The 27,825-nt window shown below is 39.5% G+C and overlaps 1 protein-coding gene and 1 long non-coding RNA gene across 5 annotated transcripts in view; one reads left to right on the top strand and one right to left on the bottom strand.

Annotated features, from left to right (window-relative positions):
• The first annotated feature begins 453 nt into the window (after window positions 1–453).
• On the top strand, window positions 454–6,903 carry LOC140713312 (uncharacterized). The gene is made up of 2 exons (XR_012095259.1): window positions 454–1,366; window positions 5,382–6,903. It is a non-coding gene; the product is annotated as an uncharacterized lncRNA (long non-coding RNA).
• SPAST (spastin) overlaps window positions 6,311–27,825 on the bottom strand; it is a 90,009-nt gene continuing 68,494 nt past the window's right edge. For all 4 annotated transcript variants that reach the window (XM_007971017.3, XM_007971018.3, XM_038006759.2 and 1 more), the window contains 8 exons: window positions 24,427–24,502; window positions 24,100–24,191; window positions 23,876–23,955; window positions 19,144–19,186; window positions 17,684–17,763; window positions 16,060–16,130; window positions 13,530–13,570; window positions 6,311–9,581 (listed from right to left, as the gene is read on the bottom strand). In XM_007971017.3, the coding sequence (XP_007969208.1) occupies window positions 9,459–9,581; window positions 13,530–13,570; window positions 16,060–16,130; window positions 17,684–17,763; window positions 19,144–19,186; window positions 23,876–23,955; window positions 24,100–24,191; window positions 24,427–24,502 (606 nt within the window). In that variant the 3' untranslated portion in view covers window positions 6,311–9,458. The remainder of the gene's footprint in view (window positions 9,582–13,529; window positions 13,571–16,059; window positions 16,131–17,683; window positions 17,764–19,143; window positions 19,187–23,875; window positions 23,956–24,099; window positions 24,192–24,426; window positions 24,503–27,825) is intronic.

Genomic DNA, 27,825 nt, shown 5'->3' with positions numbered 1-27,825 from the left:
CCCAGCTACTCAGGAGGCTGAGGCAGGAGAATCGCTTGAACCTGGGAGGCAGAGGTTGCAGTGGGCCGAGATCATGCCATTGCACTCCAGCCCAGGCGACAGTGCAAGACTGTGTCTCAAAAAAAAAAAAAAAAAGGCGCGATTATGTGATAGCTCATTTAATCCTCATAACAGCCTTTGATATAGGTACTACTGTTATCCCCTGCTTGGCAAAACCACACACCTAGTCAGTGGCAGATTATAGACATGTGCCACCACACCCAGCGAATTTTTGTATTTTTAGTAGAGCCAGGGTTTCACCATGTTGCCCAGGCTGGTCTCAAATGCCTGACCTCAGGTGATCTACCTGCCTTGGCCTCCTAAAGTGCTGGGATTACAGGCGTGAGCCACTGCACCCGGCCTGGAGAGGTACCTTTAAGCCATATAATTATCACATTCCTCATTATGCTTGTAATTTGTTTATGTGTGTATTCATATATTCACATGAGTTCATGGTTTATTTCATCTGATGGATTATATATAATTACTATTATTTTGATGCTCAAATTTGTCCAGTGGGAACCCTTTTAATCTGTGTGTCATTTCAGTGATTCATCCTCATCATTCTTTGGGCACTTTCTTCTCTCTGGCACAAGAAGTTCCAAGCTCATGTATTTTCTCTGCCCCAGCCCTGAATTTAGCCATTTTATCAGTCTTGGTGCCTTTAGTTGATGTTATGGACTGAATGTTCGTGTCCCTCAAATTAATATGTTGAAGCCTTCACCAGCAATGTGATGGTCTTTGGCGATTCAGCCTTTGGGAAGTACCTAGGGTTAGATGAGATAATGAGGATGGGACCGTCATGATGGGACTGGTGCCCTTATGAAAAGGGACACCAGAGAGCTTGTGCTCTCTGCCATACGAGGACACGGTGAGAAGGTGTCCATCTGCAAGCCAGGAAGAAAGCCCTCACCAGAAACCAAACTGGCTGGTACTTTAATCTTGGACTTCCAAACTTCTAGAACTGTGAGGATAAATTTCTGTTATTTAAGCTGCCCAGTCTTTGATATTTGGTAATGCAGCCCAAGCAGACTAAGACAGTGAAGAATTTGGAAGGCAAGATACGGGTACTTTATGTGCTGATTACTATTGGAGTGTAACTGCTCCAAGGCCACCTTGGTGGACAGACTAGGGAACACACATATCTGGACACATACACATGTGTATATTTATATACTTACGTCTGTATTTCCTCTATTTTTATTTGAGACAGGATCTCACTAGCCCAGGCTGGAGTGCAGTGGCGCGATCTCAGCCCACTGCAACCTCCGCCTCCCAGGTTCAAGTGATTCTCATGCCTCAGCCTCCCAAGTAGCTGGGACTACAGGTACGTACCACCACACCTGGCTAATTTTTGTATTTTTAGTAGAGATGGGGTTTTGCAGTGTTGGCCAGGCTGGTCTCAAACTCCTGATCTCAAGCGATCTGCTCGCCTCAGCCTCCCAAAGTGCTGGGATTATATGCATGAGCCACTGTGCCCAACCAATATTTCATCTATTTTTATAGATTTTAAACCATGAATTCACTCTTAAACCCAACTCAAACTGAACTCCAAGTTTCATTCTAATTTTCCCCCTCTGTGTATTTATAATTACCTTCTCTGATGGTGAGAAACCTGGCTTCCACTGTGGTTAGTATATTCACTTGATTCAATCAAGTCTTTGGTATGCAACCAATCTACCATCTCTGCTGACACCCTTACCCCATATGGACACTCCTTTCTGTGCTTGAGCTTATTCCTCATTCCAGGTTGCCCCTATCCACCATGTGAATAACTGCCTCAATCTGTCCCTGACACCTCATACCTAGCTGTCCATCATTGTACACACTGTCTTCACCCTATTAGGTCTCTGACGCCCAAATTTGGGCTTCCATAGGTCCCCTCTACCCAATGTAAGCACTTTGATCTGAACCATTGTGCAAATGAGTGCCTGAGACTGCTATCCCTAGAAAGGCCTGCTGGCAAGGTTGACCCTTGCCAGGCATCTGGGAACTTGAATTTGAGGAAAGATTCCTTCTATTCCCTAACAAGCTTACTATGCCTAACAGTGAGGCCTGACACTTTCACATGCTGTCACTTGTTGCTGGCGTGACATCCTGTGTGACTTCACCAGGAAAGAACCCTTAGAAGCTGGTGCTTGGTTTCCTCTGGACTTCACTTAATTCCCTTTTTTCCCTTTTGCTGAATTTGCTTCATATCCTTTTGCTCTAATAAATCATTGTTGGGAGTAAGGCTATATGCTGAGTCCTGTGAGTGCTCCTAACGAATCATCAAACTTGCACATAATCTTGAGGGCTTAAACACCTAATGACTTTAAAATAATAGTTCCAGCAGGGTGCAGTGGCTCTGCCTGCCTGTAATCCCAGCACTTTGGGAGGCCGAGGCAGGAGGATCACTTGAGCCCAGGAGTTTGAGACTACAGGGAGGTATGATTGCATCACTGCTGTCCAGCCTGGGGCAAAGGAGACTCTGTCTCTAAAAAAAAAAAAAAACCCCAACTCCTTGAAAAAAATAAAAAATAAAAAATCCACAACAGCTCAGGAAGGAGGAAGGTAAGCAGTTTAGTGACATTACTTAATTTCAGCTCTACCATCCCACTGTTTTATCTTACAGTTCTTTGCTCTATTTTTCTTTCCTTGATTTCATTTGACCAATCACATAACTCTTAGTAATTCTTAGCCATTTCATCTTCTCTAATGGCTTTTTAGATCTACTGCAGTAGATCACCCCAGTGATGGGGTGAGAGATTATGAAATGCATTCTTATCACAGTCTACCTTACATTAATGCTATCTCACCTGTGTACAATGTAATAACATTATTTCAATATAATTACATTTATTGTCCTCTCTGGCCCTTCATGCTGTTTCTGTCTCATATTTTACTTATACATATATTATAAACAGTGCAATACTATTTTTGTTTGCTTTAAACAGCAATGATATTTAGAAAAATAAAAAAAGAAAAATGTAAATATGTTATTTACCAACATATTTATCATTTCAAAATTCTTAATTCCATCCTGGAGATTACAGGTTCTCATTGAGAAATCCATTTACTGGTAAGTCCATCCAAGGAAAATTTTAATTTCAGATACTTCATTTTTCACTTCAGATTTGCATTTTCCTTCAGCTTGAAGAATTTCTTAAAGCATTCCATATAAAGTCAGTCTGCCAGCAACAAATTCTGTTTTCATCTGGAAAAGATTTTGTCTTTAAGTTTTTCAAGAGATAAGGACTCACTCTGTCCCCCAGGCTGGAGTGCAGTAGCACCATCACAGCCCATGCCCAGCTAATTTTATTTTTTGATGGGGTTCTCACTAGGTTGCCCAGGCTGGTCACTCATGGCCTCAAGGGATTCTCCTGCCTCAGCCTCCCAAAGTGTTGGGAGGGTTAAGCCACTGAGCCTGGCCATTGCCTTAACATCTTGAAGGATATTTTAACTGCAGAGAGTTTTAAGTTAACCTTTGTTGTTTAATCTTTGCACCTTAAAGATGTCATTCCATCATTTTCTGAATTTCATCATTTCTGATGAGGTTAGCCATCACTCTTGTTTATCTGAGTGTAATGCTATTCCTTCCCACTCCCCACCTTGGTTGCTTTTAAGATTTTTTTTTTTTTTTTTTGGCAATGTGATGTACCCAGATGTAGTCTTTGTTGTATTTATTCTGCTTGGGGGTTCAGTAAACTTCTTAGACCTGTACATTGATGTCTTTCAACACTTTGGGGAAAATTTCAGGCATTATTACTTCAAAGATTTCTCTTGCCCCATTCTCTTCCTTTCCTTCTTTACTTCAAATTGCAGGAACTGATAATGTTCCAAAGGTCTCAAACCTCTGCTATTTTTTTTTTCTTTCTCTCTGTGCTTTGGTTTGATACCTACTTGCTTGTCTTTTCCAGTCTTTCCTCTGTTGTGCCTAGTTTACTGTTAAGTCCGTCCATTTAAATTTTTAACTTCAGATACTGTATTTTTCATTACAAGACCTTCCAATGGGTTATTTTTTATTATTTTCTAATTATTATTATTATTTTTTTATTTATTTTTAGACGGTTGCCCAGGCTGGAGTGCAGTGGCATGATCTCGGCTCACTGCAAGCTCCGCCTCCCGAGCTCACACCATTCTCCTGCCTCAGTCTCCCAAGTAGCTGGGACTACAGGTGCCCACCACCATGCCAGGCTAATTTTTTGTATTTTTAGTAGAGACAGGGTTTCACCGTGTTAGCCAGGACGGTCTTGATTTCCTGACCTTGTGATCCGCCTGTCTCAGCCTCCCAAAGTGCTGGGATTACAGGCGTGAGCCACTGCACCTGGCCAATTTTTATTATTTTTGAGATGGAGTTTTGCTTTTCTTGCCCAGGCTAGAGTGCAATGGCATGATCTTGGCTCACTGCAAGCTCTACCTCCCGCGTTCAAGCAATTCTCCCACTTCAGCCTCCCAAATAGCTGGGATTACGGGCATGTAACACCCATGCTTGGCTAATTTTGTATTTTTAGTAGAGACAGGGTTTCACCATTATTGGTCAGGATGGTCTCGATGTCCTGACCTTAGGTGATCTGCCTGCCTCGGCCTCCCAAAGTGCTGGGATTACAGGCGTGAGCTATGGCGCCTGGCCTCCATTGAGTTTTTAATTCCTATTTTTCTGCTGAAACTCCCAATCTATTCACCCATTTTCTCTTTTCCTGTAAATTCTTTTAACATATTTTAACACTATTTTAAAATCACTCTCATAGAGGTCACTTGTGCATCTGCTTCTATATATTCTCTGTTGAGTATGGTATGGACCACTTTTTTTTTTTCCATCAGGGAAGGTGAGTCAAAAGGATCACATACTTTTTCCTTGCATGCTTAGTAATTGTTTATTATGTACTGAGCTTTGGGTATATGCTGTGATGACTCTGAATTGTTTTCTTCTCAAGAATGCTGTGTTTTGTTCTGGTTTTAAATTACTGATGGATAACCTTGATGCTGTAAGATTTGATTTTAAGCTTCATTACAGTGAGTTTCTTTCCATTTTGGCCTTAGTGCTAAAGCACAGCCTTTAGTTCTGGGATGCTGTCATTCTTCCTTAAGGCATGGCATTTTGGGGGTTCAATGGGAAACACCAAGTATTTACTCAGTCCTTCTTAGTGGAATTTGAATTTCAAACTCTCTGTCCTTGGGCAGCTGCAATTCTGCTGAGTTCTTTAGACTTTAACATGCTTTCTGCTGGGTTCCTTTAAATAATCACACTGCACAAGCACAATTTTGGAATCCACCAAGGATTTGAAAGGAATATGTAGGCAGATTTCAGGGCTTACTTTCTGAAGCATTCTCCTTCCCAAAATTTCTCTTCTAACTTTCAGGTGTTCTAGAAGTCCCAAATGACTCCTCAGCCCATCAAGACTGCCACATTCTACTTGAATTCTATACCCGTGAACTGCACAAACTGGAAATTGCCCTATGGGTAAAAGCTGGTTAAGGTGAATCTCTTGTTTACTTTTTTTGAGACAGGGTCTCTGTAACCTGGGCTGGGGTGCAGTGGTGTGATCTTGGCTCACTGCAACCTCCTCCTCCCAGGCTCAAGCAATCTTCTAACCTCAGCCTCTTGAGTAACTGGGACTACAAGTGTGGGCCACCAAACCTGGCTAATTTTTAGTTTTTTTTTTTTTTTTTTTTTTTGCAGAAACGGCGTCTCCCTATATTCCCCAGGCAAGTCTTGAATTCTTGGGCATAAGCGATTCTCTCATATTGGCCTCCCAAACAGGCATGAGCCACCGCACCCAGCCTGAATCTTCCAATGTAGGACTTTGCAGTTTCTACCTTGTTTTGGTTGCTCTGCAGAGCCGCCCAATCATTGCTTACTTTTTTTTTTTTTTTTTTTTTGAGATGGAGTCGCTCTGTCGCCCAGGCTGGAATGCAGTGACCGGATCTCAGCTCACTGCAGGCTCCGCCTCCCGGGTTTACGCCATTCTCCTGCCTCAGCCTCCCGAGTAGCTGGGACTACAGGCGCCCGCCACCGCGCCCGGCTAGTTTTTTTGTATTTTTTTAGTAGAGACGGGGTTTCACCGTGTTAGCCAGGATGGTCTCGATGTCCTGACCTCGTGATCTGCCCGTCTCCGCCTCCCAAAGTGCTGGGATTACAGGCTTGAGCCACCGCGCCCGGCCTGCTTTCTATATTTTGTTAAGAGTTTGTAATTGTTACTAACAGAATCCAATACACACAAATCCTTCATTATCAGACTGCAACCCCTAAAATATCAAAAAGTTTTAAAGTAAAAAAGTAAAGGCAAAATAAAGTTTATCATTTATTTCCAATACATTAGGATAAAAACCCACTTTATGCAACTGTACCCTTTAATTCATTTCTTCTGAAGAAAAGTACAAAAGACCAGACTAAAATTGAGACAAGCATTTAAAGGAAAATCCTTTGACTCAGAGTCCAAAACCGAACTGTAAATGGTTCATTTTTACCAAAAGAATTAGTTTTTGTACAAAATATAAAGAATTCTACACTATAAACAAAGACTGCTGTGTATGTACTTAAATTAGAATTCTAGTATCTGCTTTTCCTCTAATTCTTCTGGAGTACAAACATATTTGCAAGTCAGAAATCTAATATTCTCAATGGACAAACTGTCTTAGAATAAGCTTTTACCCTTAAGATACCTGGAAAGATAGTACTCATTCTTCCCTTGGCTCAAAGTCCAATATATCAGTAAGTTTTAATTTACTTTACAAAACTCTGCCATATTAACATGAAGAGCACACCAATGCTTAATGTTTAAGCATTACCTTTTAGGAAGTAATATAACACAGAGCTCAACACCCAATCTAAAAGGTCACAATCTAAGTCATTATTAATTCAGAAAACTTCAACAACTTCTATCTTTATTGAAAAAAGACCACACCAATCCGTTATCTCCTACTATATCATTACTCTATTTTCATGGCCCTTCTATCAAAGAAACAGCTTAAAATAAAACTTGGTTAGAGTTAAGTCATAGAAAATAGTTCTCTAGCACTAGCTGAAGTTCAGACTTGATCAGGAAAGCAATTTCTATACAGCAATGATTTTCTGACTCAATGTTTAAGACAGTATTAACCTGACTTTTCTCTCTTTTAACATTTGAAATCCTTGTTAGACCTAAAAATCTTTCCCAATAGAATTATAATCATGATAATTTTAAAAGAGATAATATATTAAAAGTTGAGCTGGAACCACATAGTCCTTTAATATGATTTGCCAGTTATCCAAGTATCAATAACGTTAATCCCCTTTTAAATGAAAACAATGAAATTTTATGAGCTTAACTGAAATGTCTTAATTTAGAACTTCTCAATTCTTTTAATCATATATATTTCATTACTACCTTTCATTATCAATATTTTGTAATTGATGCTGTAATGTTTGAGACCTTAAGAGGATACTATGCCTCACCTAAAATATGCATAGCTCTGGCTTAAAACAAATTTTTTTTCCCCTATTTATCTCAGCTCTCATTTTTATTATTCAGGGAGTTCCAAAATCATGATTAGAAGAAACATGTTTTACTTTATGGCTACGAACAGTATATGATCCTAAGAAATCATGCCTCTTCTGGCCGGGCATAGTGGCTCACGCCTGTAATCCTAGCACTTTGGGAGGCCGAGGTGGGTGGATCACCTGAGGTCAGGAGTGCAAGACCAGCCTGATCAACATGGAGAAACCCCGTCTCTACTAAAAATACAAAATTAGCTGGGGTGGTGGCACATGCCTGTAATTCCAGCTACTCGGGAGGGTGAGGCAGGAGAATCGCTTGAACCCGGGAGGCGGAGGTTGCAGTTAGTTGAGATTGCGCCATTACACTCCAGCCTGGGCAACGAGCAAAACTCCGTCTCAAAAAAAAAAAAAAAAACCCAGAATCATGCATCTTCTATATTCAAACAAATCTTTAACAAGAGCAAGAGTAAATTTAAGAAGAATATATGTCTTCATTATAAAGTTCTTACCTAGTAGGGGCAAGTTTTTTATCTTAACGTATTATTTCAAAACCTAAGAAATCTTTCCTAAATGAAAAATTTTTGTTACTATTACAAATATTCATTCCACCCATGACATTTTACATAGCATCATTTAAGCACCAGAGAAAAGTTCTGTAAACAAACTTTTAACCAGTAAACTAAGGGCAAATATCTATTTGCCTTTATTACAATATTTAAAAGGCCATGATATGAGTCTCTACTCCCTACAATGACATTTTTATAATGAAAATCCAGGCATATTTATACAAACAAGAAACGGAATTACTGTACATTTTGGGAGAACAAAAGGCAGATCAACAGACTAGAACTAGAACTTTTGAGTTAATAAAGCAAGCAGAAGGAACCTAGAAAAATGTATGCCATGTATAAAAATTCAGCTTTTTTAAAGTTTCATTGAAGGGATTTTTATTATTAAGAATAAAAGATGGTAGTTCCACTTGCTTATAATTATCCTGTAAACATTAAGAAAGTAATAAGCAATAAATTAGAAATGTCTTAGTTCCTAGTATTTCCCTTCTCTTGCACTGGAAACATTTTCACAGCAGTTAAAATTGGCTCTCTTAAATATCAGAATAATTCTTGCAGAAAATAAATTCCATTAGGAAGAAGTTAACAGTCTACAATAGATTTCTGACAAATACATTAGGAAAAAAAAATACTGCAGGTCACATGAGGACTGATCTACATGTTATATGACAGAGTAACTCAAACCTTCAAACCTTCTCTATTCTACTAGATTTGCTTTGTTGCTATTATATTGCTATCTAAACTGTTTGGTAGCAAGGTAATAGAAAAATAAAAGGTAAAAAGAACACAACAATTGTTTAATGTCTGTAGATTTATGAAGAAGAAACTCTCAAAATAAACTTTTTCCTATTACAGTTACTTAAGAAAAAGGTTTCATTTGGCACACTGAATTTATAAAAAGAAAAAAGAAAATAAAGAGTGTTTGGCATTCCAATCACCCGTAGTTAAGACAACAGTAGGAAAGAAAAGTAAGAGAAATTACTATTTTAAGAAAAAACATCAGAAGACAAACAACCACATATTCTTGTGTCTTCTACCATTCACTGTCTCTGCAATACTTTCATCTGCAACACAATATACAAATTATTATTTACATGATGATTATATTGGTAAAGAAGACCAGAATCAGTTTTTGTTGTGCTCTTACAGTGTCCATTGGGATAACTGTGACCATCAAGGCAAGGCCTTAAACAACAAAAAATTCCATTTGCATTGTATATTTTGTTTAAGTTTGTTTTCTGGTTCATCTTCAAGTTTGGTGCACAAATATGTAAGACTCTAAAAAGTCCTGTAAACTTAGGCTGTTTCTGTAGCTGATGACTGTTCATTGAAGATCTTGTGTTTCTTCTTTTGTTAAGTAAAATATTCTGCAGGTTTACAAAGGTATTTCCTTAAACGGTGGTATCTCCGAAGTCCTTGTTCCAACGAATGTACGCTTCTAAAGTTTGAGGGCTGACGCTGCGTTTTATTTTTTTCAAGGATTCAGTGAAGTCAGATAATCGAATATTTCTCATCTAGATTTTTAAAAAGCACATGACAATACATATGATGAACAGGTATATAGTGGTAAACGGAATGATAGATTAAAGTAATGATGCTGCTGTTTATTAATGTTATAAAAAATAAAAGTATGTATTCTTAGAAAATCATGTCAGCCATTTAAATATATTTTGTATGTACAAGAAACCTTAATAAATGCTATACTAATATATTTATTACTTGTGTTTAGTTTCATAGGATTAACATTTGAAAGCATATTTTTCCAGTATAAAAACAAAACACCTATTATAGAAAAGTTCACAAAATATAGACAAAGATAAAAGAAGAATCACAATTTCACCACTCAGATGTGCAACCTCTGCCTCCCACGTTCAAGCAATTCTTCTGTCTCAGCCTCCCGAATAGCTGGGATTACAGGTGCATGCCACCATGCCCAGCTAATTTTTGTATTTTTAGTAGAGACGGGGTTTTGCCATGGTTGCCAGGTTGGTCCTGAACTCCTAACCTCAGGTGAGCTGCCCGCCTTGGCCTCCAAAAGTGCTGGGATTACAGATGTGAGCCACTGTGCCCAGCCTAAAGTATGCATTTTTATATTAATTTGGTCTTATTTTCTGATCTTTTAAATTGCCTTTGGAAATATAGATTAAAACAATGAGTTAATGAATATCTGTATTTACACCTAAGTATTTTTAAAAGGCAAAATGGATAGGTTCACAGAGTCTAAGCAATAGAAAAATAAAAATTTCAGCCAAGCATGGTGGCTCACACCTGTAATCCCAGCACTTTGGGAGGCCAAGGCGGGTGGATCACTTGAGGTCAGGAGTTCGAGACCAGCCTGGCCAACATGGTGAAACCCTGTCTCCACTAAACATACAAAAATTAGCCAGGCGGGTGCCTGTAATCCCAGCTGCTTGGCTGAGCAGGAGGATTGCTTGAGCCCAGAAGCTGGAAGGTGCAGTGAGCCATGATTGCACCACTGCACTCCAGCCTGGGCAACCAAGCAAGACACTGTCCCAAAAAATAAAATGAAAATAAAAATGAAAATAAATGAAATAAAATAAGTTAGAAAGCCAAAAGCTTTCAGCTGGGCGCGGTGGCTCATGCCTGTAATCCCCAGCACTTTGGGAGGCCGAGGTGGGCGGATCCCAAGGTCAGGAGATTGAGACCATCCTAGCCAACATGGTGAAACTCCATCTCTACTAAAAATACAAAAAAAAAAAAAAAAAAAAATTAGGTGGGTGTGGTGGCACGCACCTGTAGTCCCAGCTACTCAGGAGGCTGAGGCAGGAGAGTCACTTGAACCCAGTAAGCGGAGGTTGCAGTGAGCCGAGATCCCACCACTGCATTCCACTCCAGCCTGGCGACAGAGCAAGTCTCCGTCTCACAAAAAAAAAAAAAAAAGAAAAGAAAGAAAATTAAAAGCTTTCTTAACAAAAAAAAAAAAATTCCAGGGCCGGGCGCGGTGGCTCAAGCCTGTAATCCCAGCACTTTGGGAGGCCGAGACGGGCGGATCACTAGGTCAGGAGATCGAGACCATCCTGGCTAACACGGTGAAACCCCGTCTCTACTAAAAAATACAAAAAACTAGCCGGGCGAGGTGGCGGGCGCCTGTAGTCCCAGCTACTCCGGAGGCTGAGGCAGGAGAATGGCGTAAACCCGGGAGGCGGAGCTTGCAGTGAGCTGAGATCCGGCCACTGCACCCCAGCTTGGGCGACAGAGCCAGACTCCGTCTCAAAAAAAAAAAAAAAAAAAAAAAAAAATTCCAGTATGATGCCTCATCTGACAGGTGACTAAAGGCCTGAAAAAAAAAAAAAAAACCTCCAAAATGTACTCTCGAATACACTCATCATCTATGTTAAGTTCACTGTCCCCTCAACAGCTGCTAAAATCAGGGAAATAAAAAAATAAGTTACAAATATACAGCTGTCCCTTGGTATCTCTGGGAGATTGGTTCCCCCATAGACAGCAAAATCTGCAAACACTTAAAGTCCCTTATATAAAATGGTGCAGTATTTGCATACAACCTATGCAATCCTCCTGTATACTTTAAATCATCTCTAGATTACTTGTAACATTTAATACAATGTAAATGCAATATAAATAGCTTTTGTACTATATTGTTAAGGGAATAATAACAAGAATAAAAGTGTACATGTTCAACACAGATGCTTTTTTTCCCCCAAATATTTTTGATCTGCAGTTGGTTGAATCCATGAATGCAGAATCCACGGATAGAAAAGGCTGACTGTAATTAAAGCCTGATTTCAAAAGTCTGCTCACACAGTTATGACCATTCTGTATGCCCAGTTTTATATTTTACATGCAACTTTTTTCAAATGAAATGCTTCAGTGTCTCATAAGGAGGTCTTCCATATTAAGAAATGGTAATAAACTGGCCAGGCACGGTGGCTCACGTCTATAATCTTAGCACTTTGGGAGGCTGAGGCTGTCAATCACCTGAGGTCAGGAGTTCAAGACCCACCTGGCCAACATGGTGAAACCCCATCTCTACTAAAAATACAAAAAAAAAAAAAAAAAAAAAAAATTAGCCGGGCATGGTGGCCCATGCCTGTAATCCCAGCTACGCAGGAAGGAGGCTGAGGCAGGAGAATCGCTTGAACCTGGGAGGTGGAGGCTGCAGTGAGCCAAGATTGTGCCACTGCACTCCAGCCTGGGCAACAGAGCAAGAGTCCTTCTCAAAAAAAAGAAATTAATTAAAAATAAAAAGATTGAAAAACAAAATAGAACATTATTAAAGGATTAACCTATAGTTATAGGTTATTTTTATAATGTATAAAACCCCACAAGCTTCATGTAATTTTTTTTTTCCTTTTTTTTTTTTTTTGAGACAGGGTCTCACTCTGTCGCCCAGGCTAGAGTGCAATGGTGCAATCTTGGCTTACTGCAACCTCTGCCTCCCAAGTTCAAGTGATTCTCCTGCCTCAGCCTCCCAAGTAGCCAGGACCATAGGCACCTGCCACCATGCCCAGCTAATTTTTTTCTATTTTTGATAGAGACAGGGTTTTGCCACGTTGGCCAGGCTGGTCTTGAACTCCTGACCTCAAGTGATCTGCCCACCTCGGCCTCCCAAAGCGATGGGATTACAGGCATGAGCCACCACACCTGTCCCATAATTTTCTTCTGTTTGGTCTTTACATAATATGATTTGATAGAAAATGACTTAATGACTACGTATATATGTTTTGTCCATTACCAAAAAAAATTTGACTGACACTATTTCATAGGTTTCCATATTTTGAAATGAAGCAAAGTTCATTTTTTCTAGCTTCTAATCAACTAGAAAAATCCATTAAAAAAAAATTAGTCCCAAGCACTCTGAGAGGCTGAGGCAGGAGGATTACTTGAGGCCAAGAGTCTGAGGCCACCCTAGGCAACAGGGAAAGACCCCATCTCTACAGAAAATTTAAAAATTAGTGGGGTGTTGTGGCACTTGCCTGTAGTCCCAGCTACCAACAAGTTTGAGACAAGAGGACTGCTTGAGACCAAGAGGTGAAGGCTACAGTCAGCCATGATTGCACCACCGCACTCCAGCCTGGGAACAGAGCAAGACCCTGTGTTTCAAAAAACAAAAAACAAAAAACAAAAAACAAAAACAGCCAGATGCAGCGGCTCAAGCCTGTAATCCTAGCACTTTGGGAGGCCGAGTTGGTTGGATCACTTGAGGTCAGGAGTTTGAGACCAGACTGGCCAACATGGTGAAACGCCCTCTCTACTAAAAACACAAAAATTAGATGGGCTTGGTGGTACATGCCTGTAGCTACTTGGGAGGCTAAGGCAGGAGAATCGCTTGAATCCAGGAGGTGGAGGTTGCAGTGAGCCAATACTGTGCCAGACAGTCTCAAAAAAAGAAAAGAAAAAAAAAATACACACCCACACACTCATATGTATATGTCCTACAATACAGAGGACCAAAACAAAGAAAATATTGTAAAATACTATACCTCACTGGCAGACATATTCTTCACCTGTTCTGGTTTTAGTTCTGTAAAATATAAAAGTCAGGAACTTAAAAATATATACATTTTGCAGTTTAAATTGTTGAAGGGCAAAACCAAGTACAATGATCTAAATGTATCTATTCAGTACAAATCATTATATTAAAAGAAAGAGACACATGTTAACTTTGAGAGCACATACAACTTATAAATGCTTAGAAGAGAATATTCCTTCTTAGGAATAACTGGAAAGTGTTCAATTTCTTGCATATTGCCAAAAACAATAGTTTACAAATCTGAAAGGGAACTTAAAAGAATACAACTTGTTCTTTACAAAATGCATTAGTCTTTTTTGTTTTTACTCTATACTTTATGTACTTTTCTTTTTTTTTTTTTTTGAGACAGAGTCTTGCCTTGTTGCCCAGGCTGCAGTGCTAAGCTTAATGCAACCTCGCCTCCCAGATTCAAGAGATTCTCCTGCCTCAGTCTCCTGAGTAGCTGGGATTACAGGCACACGCAACCACACCTGGCTAATTTTTGTACTTTCAGTAGAGATGCGGTTTCACCATATTGGCCAAGCCTGATCTCGAACTCCTGACCTCATGATCCACCCATCTTGGCCTCCCAAAGTGCTGGGATTACAGGTGTGAGCCACCGTGCCTGGACTATTTATTTACTGTTTAAGACAGCACCTCACTCTGCTACCCACCCAGGCTGGAGTGCAGCGGCATGACCATAATTTACTGCTGCCTGGACCTTCCAGGCTCAAATGGTCCTCCTACTTCAGCCTCCCGAGTAGCTGGGATTACAGGCACATGCCAACAGGCCTGGTTAACTTACTATATTTTTTTGTAGAGACAGGATCTACCTATGTTGCCCAGTCTAGTCTCAAACTATTAGGCCCATGCAATCCTCCCACCTTGGCCTCCCGAAGCGCTGGGATTATAGGCGTGAGTCACTGCACTCGGCCATTTTCTGTACTTTTTTTTTTTTTTTTTTTTTTTTTTTGAGACAGAGTCTCGCTCTGCCGCCCAGGCTGGAGTGCAGTGGCCGGATCTCAGCTCACTGCAAGCTCCACCTTCCGGGTTTACGCCATTCTCCTGCCTCAGCCTCCCAAGTAGCTGGGACTACAGGCGCCCGCCACCACGCCCGGCTAGTTTTTTGTATTTTTTAGTAGAGACGGGGTTTCACCGGGTTAGCCAGGATGGTCTCGATCTCCTGACCTCGTGATCCGCCCATCTCGGCCTCCCAAAGTGCTGGGATTACAGGCTTGAGCCACCGCGCCCGGCCTCATTTTCTGTACTTTAATGGATGCGAATCTTTTTGTAAACCCAAATTTTGTCTACCTTAGAATAGCCAAAATGTTCTAAGAAAATACAACTGATTTATGCATTAGCTACTGTTTCTGAATCCACTATTTGAACAAGATTTAAGCTCCGGCAGCAAGAAAATTTGTTTATCCAGAGTTTCAAAATACTCTCAAGGCTACATTTTTTATTTTGCAAAGTAGCAATTCTTAATCAGTACCTTATTTCACTACGGGAGGTGTTACTGGTAATTTTTAACCAGTAAAACAAAAAGATTTTGTATAATGTAGGCTTTTAATGCAAATTACAGTGGACACTATGATAACATCTTTCTCATACAACTACATTCAATTGTACTTTCTTGAATGAGAGAAAAGGGATGGAGCTATTATGATTATTTTAGCATCACAGCTAATAATCTGAGAGCATCAACCATTCACTACCCATGCTGGCTGTGGAAATGTAGCTGAAAATATCTATGTGAGTTTATCCTAACCTAACCTAAAAAGAATCAGTCGTGGTATTTCAGCATCAACCAAGTAAGTTGACTAAAAACACAGCAATAAATATTTTGCTGTAATTCCTCAAAAGACATAAACTTCTCTTATATAATTTCTTTTAGACACATTAATTTCAAATGATGTCACAATATTGAAAAGAGCCAGAAAACAGGTAACAACATTTTCCTTACATTATTCTTTTTTGTTTAAAGTTTTCTTTTGAGTTTTCTGCTGCTTACTTACTATCAAGAAGTGAAACCTCTTGCCTAGAACAGGGGTCATAGTCCACTAGCTCACAGACTGTTTTTGAATGATCTGTGAGCTGAGAATGGTTTTAATTTTAAGGCAGGGCATGGTGGCTTACGCCTGTAATCCCAGCACTTTGGGAGGCCAAGGCAGGCTGCTCACTTGAGCCCAGGAGTTCAAGACCAGCTTGGGCAAGTGAAACCCTGTCTCTACAAAGAAAAAAAAAAAAAAAATGATCCAGGCATGATGGTGCATGCCTGTAGTCCCAGCTACTGGGAAGGCTGGGTGGGAGAATCACCTGAGCCTGGGGGGTTCGAGGCTGCAGTGAACCATGATTGTGTCACTGCACTACCGCCTGGGCAACAGAGTGAGACCCTGTCTCCAAAGAAAAAAAAAAACTCTTGGCAGATTTTTTGGGACTTCTTAAACTTCTAAGGTGGTGTAATAAATAGTTCTAAATGTTTCAAGCTCTTGTATACCTACCTCGGATAGGACCCAGTGCTGCATCTTTTGCCAAAGCTGTTAGGTCACTTCCTGAGTATCCATCAGTCATTCTGAGGAAGGGAAGGAAGAAACAGCAAATTATTTCCCTTTTTTTTTTTTTGAGACGGAGTTTTGCTCTTGTTGCCCAGGCTGGAGTGCAATGGCATGATCTTGGCTCACCGCAACCTCCACCTCCTGGGTTCAAGTGATTCTCCTGCCTCAACCTCCCAGGTAGCTGGGATTATAGGCATGCACCACCACACCTGGCTAATTTTTGTTTTGTATTTAGTATAGATGGCGTTTCGCCATGTTGGTCAGGCTGGTCTCGAACTCCTGACCTCAGGTGATCCACCTGCCACAGCCTCCCCAAGTACTGGGATTACAGGCGTGAGCCACCTCACCTGGCCAAACAGCAAATTATGTTCATCTCTGCAGATTTAAATCTCCATATAATAAGAGGGTAAAAACTAGTTTCCCTTTGTCAGCAAACCCATAGTTAGGAGGTTTGATTTTAAGGGAACAGAAAGGCCCATTTGCTGAAAATAAACAAAATAGTATACTGCTGTTTCCCTGTAATGCCTCAAATTTTAATCACTAGAACCATTTCTTTAGATTAAGGCATACTATCTCCAGAGGCTTCATTAAATTGTAAACATGTCACCTGGAAAGGTAACATCTACAAACTACTGGTGGCCCACTGACACATAAACATAATTACTTCTCTAATTAGTGTTTATCTTGGCAAAGAACACTCTCTTGATGGGGTAAGGGACAATCAATGTACATTTCTTTAAATATGGGGATAGACAGAAAGGTCTGGAGTAGAAGGTATTTCCAAGTAATTTGTTCTTTGGTTATAGGTATCTGGGAACTCAGAGTTCTTGTTAAAATCATTCAATACTCACATACTCGTTGAATACTTTAAATTACTTTATGACATTTTTCAGGGAATAAAATTCATGAGCGCATCTCCTATACTCAGTTTCTACTTCACACTGTTCATAAAGTTTAAGATTATTCAAATAGCTGAAATTAAAATTATTAAAATTATCAAATAATTAAAATTATTGAAATAGCTGAAAACTATTCAGCATAATGCAAAGAATAAGTTTATATAAAAAATCCGTGTTAGTGTGAGCAATATGAAATGTTAAAAGTTTTTTTTGAACAGGGTCTCACTCTGTCACTCAACCTCCACCGCCTGGGCTGAAGCGATCCTCCCACCTCAACCTCCCAAGTAGCTGGGACTACAGGTGTGTACCACCCTTCCTGACTCACTTTATGTTTTATAGAGATGGGGTTTCACCATGTTGCCCAGGGTGTAAATGTTTAAATTACTTTAATACCACTTACAGGTTTAAATAAATTTATAAAAAGAATATACTATCATCATTAGATATTTAGGTCATATCTTGCAGAGGACACAGTAAGTGAAATTTAGATTCCACATATATATAATAATAAGACGTAAGAAAAAGGCAAAGGAGGTAGAGGATGAGACAAAAAGTCTTCTGTAAATGAATTACTCATTTCATACTTAAGATTACTTTAAATAACTTAAAAAAGAATTATTTACAAAAAAATAAATAAAAGCTATAAGATAAACCAAATCCAAATTACTCACCTAGCAAGTTGTGCTAGTTCTTTTTGGGTCAATGGACTTCCTTGTTTACATAACAGATTTTTAAGCAAAAGTAGTCTTGTCTGCAAAATATTAAAAAATGATCATTCAGTCTAATTTAATATCAGAATTAATGATTCTTTTTTATTTTGAGACAGGGTCTTGTTCTGTTACCCAGGCTGCAGTGCAGGGCACAATCATAGCCCACTATAGCCTCAACATCCTGGGTTCGAGCAATCCTCCCATCTCAGCCTCCCGCGTAAGTGGGACCAAAGGCACGTGCCACCATGCCCGGTTAATTTCTAAAAAAGTATTTGTAGAGACAGGGTCTCCCTATGCCATCCAGGCTGGTCTTGAATTCCTGGCTCAAGCGATCCTCTCACCTCAACCTCCCAAAATGCTGGGATTATGGGCGTGAGCCACCACACGTGGAAAAAAACATAGCAATAAATATTCTGCTGCAAAAAAAAAAAAAAACAGTTTTACAGAGGTATGAATTCATCTACTATGAATTTCACCCATTTTAAGTGTATAATTCAATGACTTTTAATACATTTATATAATTGTGTAATCATCACCACAATCCAGTTTTAGAACACTTTTTAGTTCACTCATACCTGTTTGCAGTTAATCCTCATTCCCAACTCTCACCCTGTCAACCCACTGATCTGCTTTATGTTTCTAGAAATTTGCACTTTCTGGCCGGGCGCGGTGACTCACGCCTGTAATCCCAGCACTTTGGGAGGCTAAGGCAGGCGGATCACAAGGTCAGGAGATCAAGACCACCATGGCTAACACAGTGAAACCCATCTCTACTAAAAATACAAAAAATTAGCCAGGCACATGCCTGTAGTCCCAGCTACTCAGGAGGCTGAGGCAGGAGAATCACTTGAACCCGGGAGGTAAAGGCTGCAGTGAGCCAAGATCACGCCACTGCACTCCAGCCTGAACAACAGAGCAAGACTCTGTCTCAAAAAAAAAATTAAAAAAATAAATAAATAAATTTACCTTTTCCGCATATAAACAGAATCATATGATATGCGACATATATCATCTTGCTTCTTTCATTTATAATGTTTTGGAGTTTTATTCATAAAACTTAATATATGAAGTGAGTATGCAGCATGTATAATGTATAACAGTATCCATTAAATGAATATACCACATTTGTTTATTCACCAAAATGAACATTTTAGATCATTTGTAGCGCTGGCTATTATTGATACTGCTGCTATAAAAATTCTTGTACAAGTCTTTGTGTGGACATACATTTTTGTTTCTCTTGGGTAAATTCTTAGGAGTGAAATTGCTGGGTCTGACAGTAAGCTTATGTATATCTTTTTAAGAAACCACTAAACTGTTTTCCAAAGTAGCTGTACCATGGATTGGAAGATTTAATATTGTCAAGATGGCAGTTCTTGTTTCTGCTTTAAAACAAAAAAAATTGAAACACAGATACATACCTCCTCATTTGGTAAAGACACATATACCCGTTTGATGAAACGCCTAAAAAAAAAAATCCAGCACTTTTAGAAATATAATTTTGAATTTAAAGCCGAAGCAGCAAATGACAGGAAAAAGCTTTTAAAATATAATATTCAAGGCACTGGAATGCATTTTGGTAGTTATCAATGTAAAAATATTTTTGTTACTTTTAAAACTCTAGTTAATGTTTAAAAATCCTTAATTTGGTATTGTTAGAATTAATCATTTATGTATGTATATGTTTTTAATAGCAGTAATGCTTTAAAACAAACAAAATATCTGATATAAGTAGATCTCCTATCTTCTTGAATCTGAAGAAAACTAAAATCAGCAAGGATAATAGAAACAGAAACGTACACTTCATCAACAAACTAGGTAATATTTACGGAACTAAAATACATAAAGGTGAACTGCCCAGGGCGGTGAAAATTACACTGACAAAGGAAGACACACAAAGTATCTGCTGCTGAAGATCATGGACATGACTGTCAGAATACAGTTTTCCTCCCCAAAAGAGATAGCATACCCTAAAGGGTTATAATAAAGCCAATCCCTCCACATTTAAACAAGCATATAGGCCTGGCTCTGCAGACCATGTAAACCCTAACTGATAGCATAGGAATGGCAAGGAAGGTGAGACTGAACAAAGAAACTCTAAGACGAATTATCTTTATAAGAAGGCATCTAACAGTCTGGTGGGAAGACAATGTCTTGCAGTGACCAATATTTTTTAGTAGAAGAATAAATCAACCCTATCTCTTATTTACACACACATATACTTCATTATTAGGTAGGGCTTCACTGTAAGTGAGGGAGGCTGCATGTTAGTTTAGAGTATACATGGACTACTCAAGATACCTATCCCTTCCCCTACAATATCCTTCCAAAACTAGATTTTCCAAGAAAACTCTTTTATTCAAAGAAAAATAATAAGCAAAAAGAAAAAACCAGGACAGAGCTCATTAAAAACAAAAAACAAACAAAAAAAACCTGCCCCCAAAAAGAGCAAACAAAACACAACAAACATAAACTAGATAAAATGAAGAACATGCATGAGAAGATTTTGCCATAGAGCAAATTAAAATTATGACCAAATATCTTTCCATGAAATAAAATAATTTAATTTTTTTATCCTTAAGTTTTTTTTATAGATATGGAGTTTTGCCATGTTGGTGAGGCTGGTCTGGAACTCCTGGCCTCAAGTAATCTGGCCTCCCGAAGTGCTGGGATTTCAGGTGTGACCCACCATGACGCCCGACCAAAGAACTGTTTTTTTTTTTTTTTTTTTTTTTTTTTTTGAGATAGAGCCTTGCTCTGTCCCCCAGGCTGGAGTATAGTGCCGCAGTCTTGGCTCACTGCAACCTCTGCCTCCCGGGTTCAAGCGATTCTTAGCCTCCTGAGTAGCTGGGATTACAGGTGTGTGTGACCACACCCAGCTAATGTTTTGTATTTTTAGCAGAGACAGTGTTGTGCTATGTTGGCCAGGCTGGTCTCGAACTCCTGGCCTCAAGTGATCCACCCTCCCCAAAAAATTGTTTTCTATGAAACAAGAGCCCAATGAAATGTAAGAGCTTACGGAAATAACATATAGATGCTCAAAGAAATAAAACAGAAGATGAAAAGTAGAATAACAGGTCAGGAAAGTAATGAATAAAAAACCACCAAGGAAAGAAGAGTTAGAAAAGATACAGCACAAATGAGATTAGATACTAACCCAGTAAGAAATAAAGGCAACAGGCTTGGGAAAACAGAACAAAACAAAAAGACGTAAGAGTTTAAAAGGATTAACAAGAAAATTGCAAAAAGACCTAAGAGTTTAAAAGGATTAAGAAGAAAATTACAGATAGGGAAAACAAAAGGATGCAACACAACACATAATTTATGTGCAAAAGAAAACAGAAAAATGAACTAGGGAAAAAATTAAGATACCATTTAAAATAAATTTCCCATTTTAACGATATTGATTCTTCCAATCCATGAGCATGGAGTGTTTTTCCATTTATTTGTGTCATCTCTGATTTATTTTAGCAGTGCTTTACAGTTCTCCTTGTACAAGTTCTTTCACCTCCGTCATCAGCTGTATTCCTAGGTATTTCATTTTCTTTTTTTTTTTATTATTTTTTTTTAATTTTGGAGACGGATTCTTGCTCTGTCGCACCCAGGCTGCAGTGCAGTGCCATGATCTCGGCTCACTGCAACCTGTGCCTCCTGGGTTCAAGCGATTCTCCTGCCTCAGCCTCCTGAGTAGCTGGGATTACAGGCACCCACCACCATGCCTGGCTAATTTTTTGTATTTTTAGTAGAGACAGCGTTTCACCATGTTGGTCAGGCTGGTCTTGAACTCCCGACCTCAGGAGATCCACCTGCCTCAGCCTCCCAAAGTACTGGGATTACAGGCGTGAGCCACCGTGCCTGGCCGGTATTTCATTTTCTTTGTGGCTATTGTAAATGGGATTGTGTTCTTGATTGATTCTTAGCCTGGACATTATTACCGTATAGAAACGGTACTAACTTTTTGTACACCGATTTTGTATCCTGAACCTTGGGGTAAAATCATTTATCAGTTCTAGCAGTCTTTTGATGGAATTTTTAGGGTTTTCAAAGTATAGAATCATATTGCCAGTGAAGAGAGAATGACGACTTCTTTTCCTATTTGGATGCCTTTTGTTTCCTTCTCTTGCCTGATTTCTCTGGTCGTAAAACGACCATACTGCCCAAAGCAGTTTACAGATTCAATGCTATTTCTATCAAACTATCAATGTTATTTTTCACAAAATTAGAAAAAAAATTATTCTAAAATTCATATAGAACAAGTCCAAATAGACAAAGAAATCCTAAGCAAAAAGAACAAAGCTGTAAGTATCACATTACCTGACTTTAAACTAAACTATACAGCAGCCCAAACAGCATAATTCTGGTATAAGACACATAGGCCAAAGGAACAGGATAGAAAATTGAGAAATAAAGCCACACACCTGTAACCATCTGATCTTTGATAAGGCTGACAAAAACAAGCAATGGGGAAAGGACTCCCTACTCAATAAATGGCGTGGGGATTACTGGCTAGCCATATGTAGAAAAATGAAACTGGACCCGTACTTTTCACCATATACAAAAATTAACTCAAGGTGGATTGAAGATTTAGATGTAAGATCTCAAAGTATAAAAATGCTAGAATAAAACTGGCTAAGTCCCCAAATACAATTGCAACAAAAATAAAAATTGACAAGTGAGGCCTAATTAAACTAAAGAGCTTCTGCACAGCAAAAAGAACCATCAACAGAGTAAACAGACAACCTACAGAATTGCATCCAACAATGGTCTGATATCCAGAATCTATAAGGAATTCAAACAATTGAACAAGCTAAAAACAGACAACCCTGTTAAAAAATGGGTACAAAGGAAATGAACAGACACTTCTCAAAAGACATATGAGGGGACAACAAACATGAAAAAATGCTCATCATCACTAACCATCAGAAAAATGCAAATCAAAACCACAATGAGATATCTCACACCAGTCAGAATAGCTATTAATAAAACGGCAAAAAACATCCCATATTGTCTAGAGATTGCAGGAAAAAGTAAAAAATAACAGATGTTGGTAAGACTGTGGAGCATATGTACTGTTGGTGGGAATGTACAGTTCAGTCATTGTAGAAAGCAGTTTGAAGATTTCTCAAAAAACATAAAACAGATCTACCTTTGACCCTGCAATCCCATTACTGGGTATGTACTCAAAGGAAAATAGATCATTATACCAGAAAGACATGCATTTCATGTTTATTGCTGCACTATTCACGACAGCAGACATAGAATCAATCTAAGTGTCCATCAATGGTGGACTGGATAAAGAAAATGTGGTACATACACACCATGGAATACTATGCAGCCATAAAAAAGAATGAAATAATGTCCTTTGCAGCAACATGGATGGAGCTGGAGGTCTTAATACTAAGCCAATTAATGCAGGAACAGTAAACCAAATAGCTCATGTTCTCGTAAGTGGGAGCTAAAAATTGAGTACACATCGACATAAACATGGGAACAATACACACTGTGGACTACTACATGGGGGAAGAAAGGAGTGAGGTGTGAGTTGAAAAACTACCTACTGTACACTATGCTCACTACCTGGGTGCAATATAGTCACGTAATCCATCCAGTAAAGAGAGAAAAAAATCAAGTTAATTTACAAATTTGAAAAAATCAATTTGGATTCAGACTTTTACACTACTACAGCCAATCCTAGAAACAATGGGGCAATATTGTAAATTCCTTGGGAAAGGATGCCCAAGAATTTTATGCTGAGCCAAACCATCCTTCCAGTATGAAGGGAATAAACTGGCTCAAACACACAAGAACAGAAAACACATTTTCCATGAACCCTGCTTTGATCATCTTCTCATGAAGCCCAATAAAAGAGGGTAAGAATCAATTTTGAAGTGTAAAGATAATTTAATGCAACCCAGAAGAACTGACCAATTTACCTAAAACCATAACTAAACCTTTACTAGACTAATTCTCCTGATATCAAGCAGTTGCCCTCAAAATCCTTATGTAGTTGGTAACAAGAGGCTAGAGCATAGCACTGGAGGAAAATAGTGAATTTAGTCTTAAAACTGAGAGTAAGGAAATAATATGTAAGATGGACACATGAGTATATACTGTCTGTAATAAATGCATGTATTTCCATATAAATCTCCCTACCTGAGAACAGCCTCGTCAAGCTCTTGTGGCCTATTAGTTGCACCCATTACAAGTACTCTGTCATCTCCAGCAGACTGTACCTACAAGCAAAAAATCTTTTTTCAATTCATTTAGAAAAGTAATAACAAACATAAAGATATTTTAAATTTTAACATTGGCCATTCAATAGGAAAATATATATACGAAAATGCTGCCACATTAAAAATATCATAATCAACACTTACACCATCAAATTCTATTAGAAATTCAGTTTTTAGGCGTCTACTAGCATCGTGCTCCCCTTCTCTTCTTTCACACAAAAGGCTATCAACTTCATCTAGAGGAAATACAAGTATGAGACTTTAATTAAAGACCAAGCTATGTGAATCATCTGAGATTAATCTAGTTTACTACTTAATAATATAGTGGGTCCTATTAAATTCATTAGACAGTCTTGAAGCTCGCCCTTCTTTAAAACTTTTTCCTTCTGAATAATGTTTCCAATCATATCTTTCCCATTTGGAAAGGGAAATTTCACAAATAGTCAACTTAGTTGGAAAACATGTTCTTACCTATAAAAATTATAGAAGGCTGAAGTTCTCGAGCCACAGCAAAAAGAGCCCTCACCAATTTCTCTCCTTCTCCCACCTAAAACAAGGCATTATATTGTTATACACATAAAATGCAACATTATTCCAGTTTTTAAAATTTTATGTTAAAAATCTAGCACACAGGAATTTAATTTCCCTTCCTTAAAACAACCAAAGATTTGGTTTGAGAAAGGCGACAGTATTACTGAACCATTCCTTACAATTTTAGACAATAGACTGTGATTTCATACAGCCTGGTAAGTGCTTTAAAAATTCATGTTTTGCTTCACCCTGCATTCCTAAGACTTGAGAATGAAATAGCTATTCGATCAAGGATATAACTAGTGAGAAAAGGGGAAGACGAGGGAAGAGAAAAAATACACTGTACATATTCTTTAATCCCTAGATTACAAGGTATATTTACAGAAGCAAGTAAGTTGGAATGTGCTCTCCTAAACAAAACTTTCTCTATTAAGAACATCATGAAAAATCATTCACACATATATATCAACATTTCTTTCTTTTTTTTTTTTTGAGACAGAGTTTTGCTCTATAGCCCAGTATGGAGTGCAGTGGTGCAATCTTGGTTCACTGTAACTTTTGCCTCCTGGGTTCAAGTGATTCTCATCGCTCAGCATCTCAGGTAGCTGGGATTACAGGTGCCCACCACCATGTCTGGCTACTTTTTGTATTTTTAGTAGAGATGGGGTTTTACCATATTGGTCAGGCTGATGTCGAATGCCTGACCTCAAGTGATCCACCTAAACTTGGCCTCCCAAAGTGCTGGAATTACAGGCATGAGCCACGGCGCCCAGCCAGTAAATATCGACATATTTCCAGATAGTCCAGAAGGTCAGTGAACACCCCTTGAGACACTCCCAGGTGCTGACACCATACAAAGGCTATTTTATGCAGCAAAGTAATGAAAGAGTCATGAGGTCTGTGATAATCTACTGTAAAATTTTTTCTGTCCTCTAGGTGGCATTTATTATTTTTATTGAAGATTTAACTAAAAACAAAAGAAATGTCACCAGATTTAGAATAATCAAAACAAATATTCTAGGCTGGGCGTGGTGGCTCACACCTGTAATCTCAGCACTTTGGGAGGCCGATGCAGGCAGATCACAAGGTCAGGAGATGGAGACCATCCTGGCTAACACAATGAAACCCTGTCTCTACTAAAAATACAAAAAATCAGCCGGGCGAGGTGGCAGGCGCCTGTAGTCCCAGCTACTCGGGAGGCTGAGGCAGGAGAATGGCGTGAACCTGGGAGGCGGAGTTTGCAGCGAGCCGAGATCGCACCACTGCACCACAGCCTGGGCGACAGAGCAAGACTGTCTCACATAAAAAAAATAAAAATAAAAATTCTCAGAGCTGAAAGAAATCTCAAAAGATCATCTCTTATGACATTAACATTTTACAGATGAAACAGGCCTAAAGTGATACTTTCTTAAGGCCAGTTCTGTATATAAAAGTTATGCTACAGGCCGGGCACGGTGGCTCATGCCTGTAATCCCAGCACTTTGGGAGGCCAAGGTGGGTGGATCACCTGAGGTCAGGAGTTCGAGACCAGCCTGGCCAACATGGTGAAACCCTGTGTCTACTAAAAATACAAAAATTAGCTGGGTGTGGTGGTGCATGCCTGTAATCCCAGCTACTCGGGAGGCTGAAGTGGAAGAATTGCTTGAACCCGAGACGCGGAGGTTGTAGTGAGCCGAGATCGCACCACTGCACTTCAGCCTGTGGCGTAAAAGTGAGACCTTGTCTCAAAAAAAGAAAAAGCTAGCCTAGAATCCCTATCTCCTAACTTCCACGACAATACTTTCCATTATACCATGTGCATAATGTGGGTAAACATGCTTTAATAACAACTTGAAGACCAAGCACAGTGACTCATGCCTGTAATCTACTAGCACTTTGGGAGGCCGAAATGGGAGGATCATTTGAGCCCACAAGTTTGAGACCAGCCCTGGCAACACAGTGACACCTTGTCGCCCCCAAAAAAATTTTTTTTTTTTTTTTTTGAGATGGAGTCTCGGCTCACTGCAATCTCTGCCTCCCAGGTTCAAGCAACTCTCCTGCCTCAGCCTCCTGAGTAACTGCGATTACAGGCGCCTGCCACCACACCCCACTAATTTTTTGTACTTTTAGTAGAGACAAGGTTTAACCATGTTAGCCAGAATGGTCTCGAACTCTTGACCTTGTGATTCGCCCGCCTCGGCCTCCCAAAGTTCTGGGATTACAGGTGTGAGCTGCCGCATCTGGGCCTCCAAAATTTTTTTAAATTAGCTGGGCATGGTGGCACGTGCCTGTAGTCCCAGCTACTTGGGATGCTAAGGTGGGAGGATCACTTGAGCCCAGGAGGCTGAGGCTGCAGCGAGCCATGGTCATGCCACTGTACTCCAGCCTGGGCGACAGAACAAGACCCTGTCTCAAAATATAAGTAAGTAAGTAAATAAATAAATAAATAGAATAATGACTTGTAAAATTTCACATAGGAAGTAAAATGTGATCAGGAAAATAGGTGCCATTTTATAGTTACTTTTAACTACTTTAGAAAATTGAGAACTTTTTTTTTTTTTTTTCGAGACGGAGTCTGGCTCTGTCGTCCAGGCTGGAGTGCAGTGGCCGAATCTCAGCTCACTGCAAGCTCCGCCTCCCGGGTTTACGCCATTCTCCTGCCTCAGCCTCCCGAGTAGCTGGGACTACAGGCGCCCGCCACCTCGCCCGGCTAGTTTTTTGTATTTTTTAGTAGAGACTGGGTTTCACCATGTTAGCCAGGATGGTCTCGATCTCCTGACCTCGTGATTCGCCCATCTCGGCCTCCCAAAGTGCTGGGATTACAGGCTTGAGCCACCGCGCCCGGCCTTTTTTTTTTTTGAGAGGGAGTCTCGCTCTGTTGCCCAGGCTGGAGTGCAGTGGCCGGATCTCAGCTCACTGCAAGCTCTACCTCCCGGGTTTACGCCATTCTCCTGCCTCAGCCTCCCTAGTAGCTCGGACTACAGGCACCCGCCACCTCTCCCGGCTAGATTTTTGTATTTTTTAGTAGAGACGGGGTTTCACCATGTTAACCAGGTTGGTCTTGATCTCCTGACCTCGTGATCCGCCCGTCTTGGCCTCCCAAAGTGCTGGGATTACAGGCTTGAGCCACCGCGCCGGCCGAGAACATTTTAAGTACTATGGTTTATTAAAATATTTAAAGAAACTTACAAAAGATTTTACTTAGCAGAGATAATACAAGAGAAATATTACTGCCCACATGGAGACCATCTTCTAGTGGAGGTGACAGTTAATATTATTAACTTTTCTGATTTTTTTTCCCTAGTTTTTAAATCTAGCAGCATACTGATGCACTGAAGACCAAACTTTACATTTTGAAGA

The sequence above is a fragment of the Chlorocebus sabaeus genome, chromosome 14 (assembly GCF_047675955.1).
Source record: "Chlorocebus sabaeus isolate Y175 chromosome 14, mChlSab1.0.hap1, whole genome shotgun sequence".
NCBI lineage: Eukaryota > Metazoa > Chordata > Mammalia > Primates > Cercopithecidae > Chlorocebus > Chlorocebus sabaeus.
The sequence above is the reverse complement of the archived record's forward strand: the minus strand, read 5'-3'. Positions and strand labels throughout refer to the sequence as shown.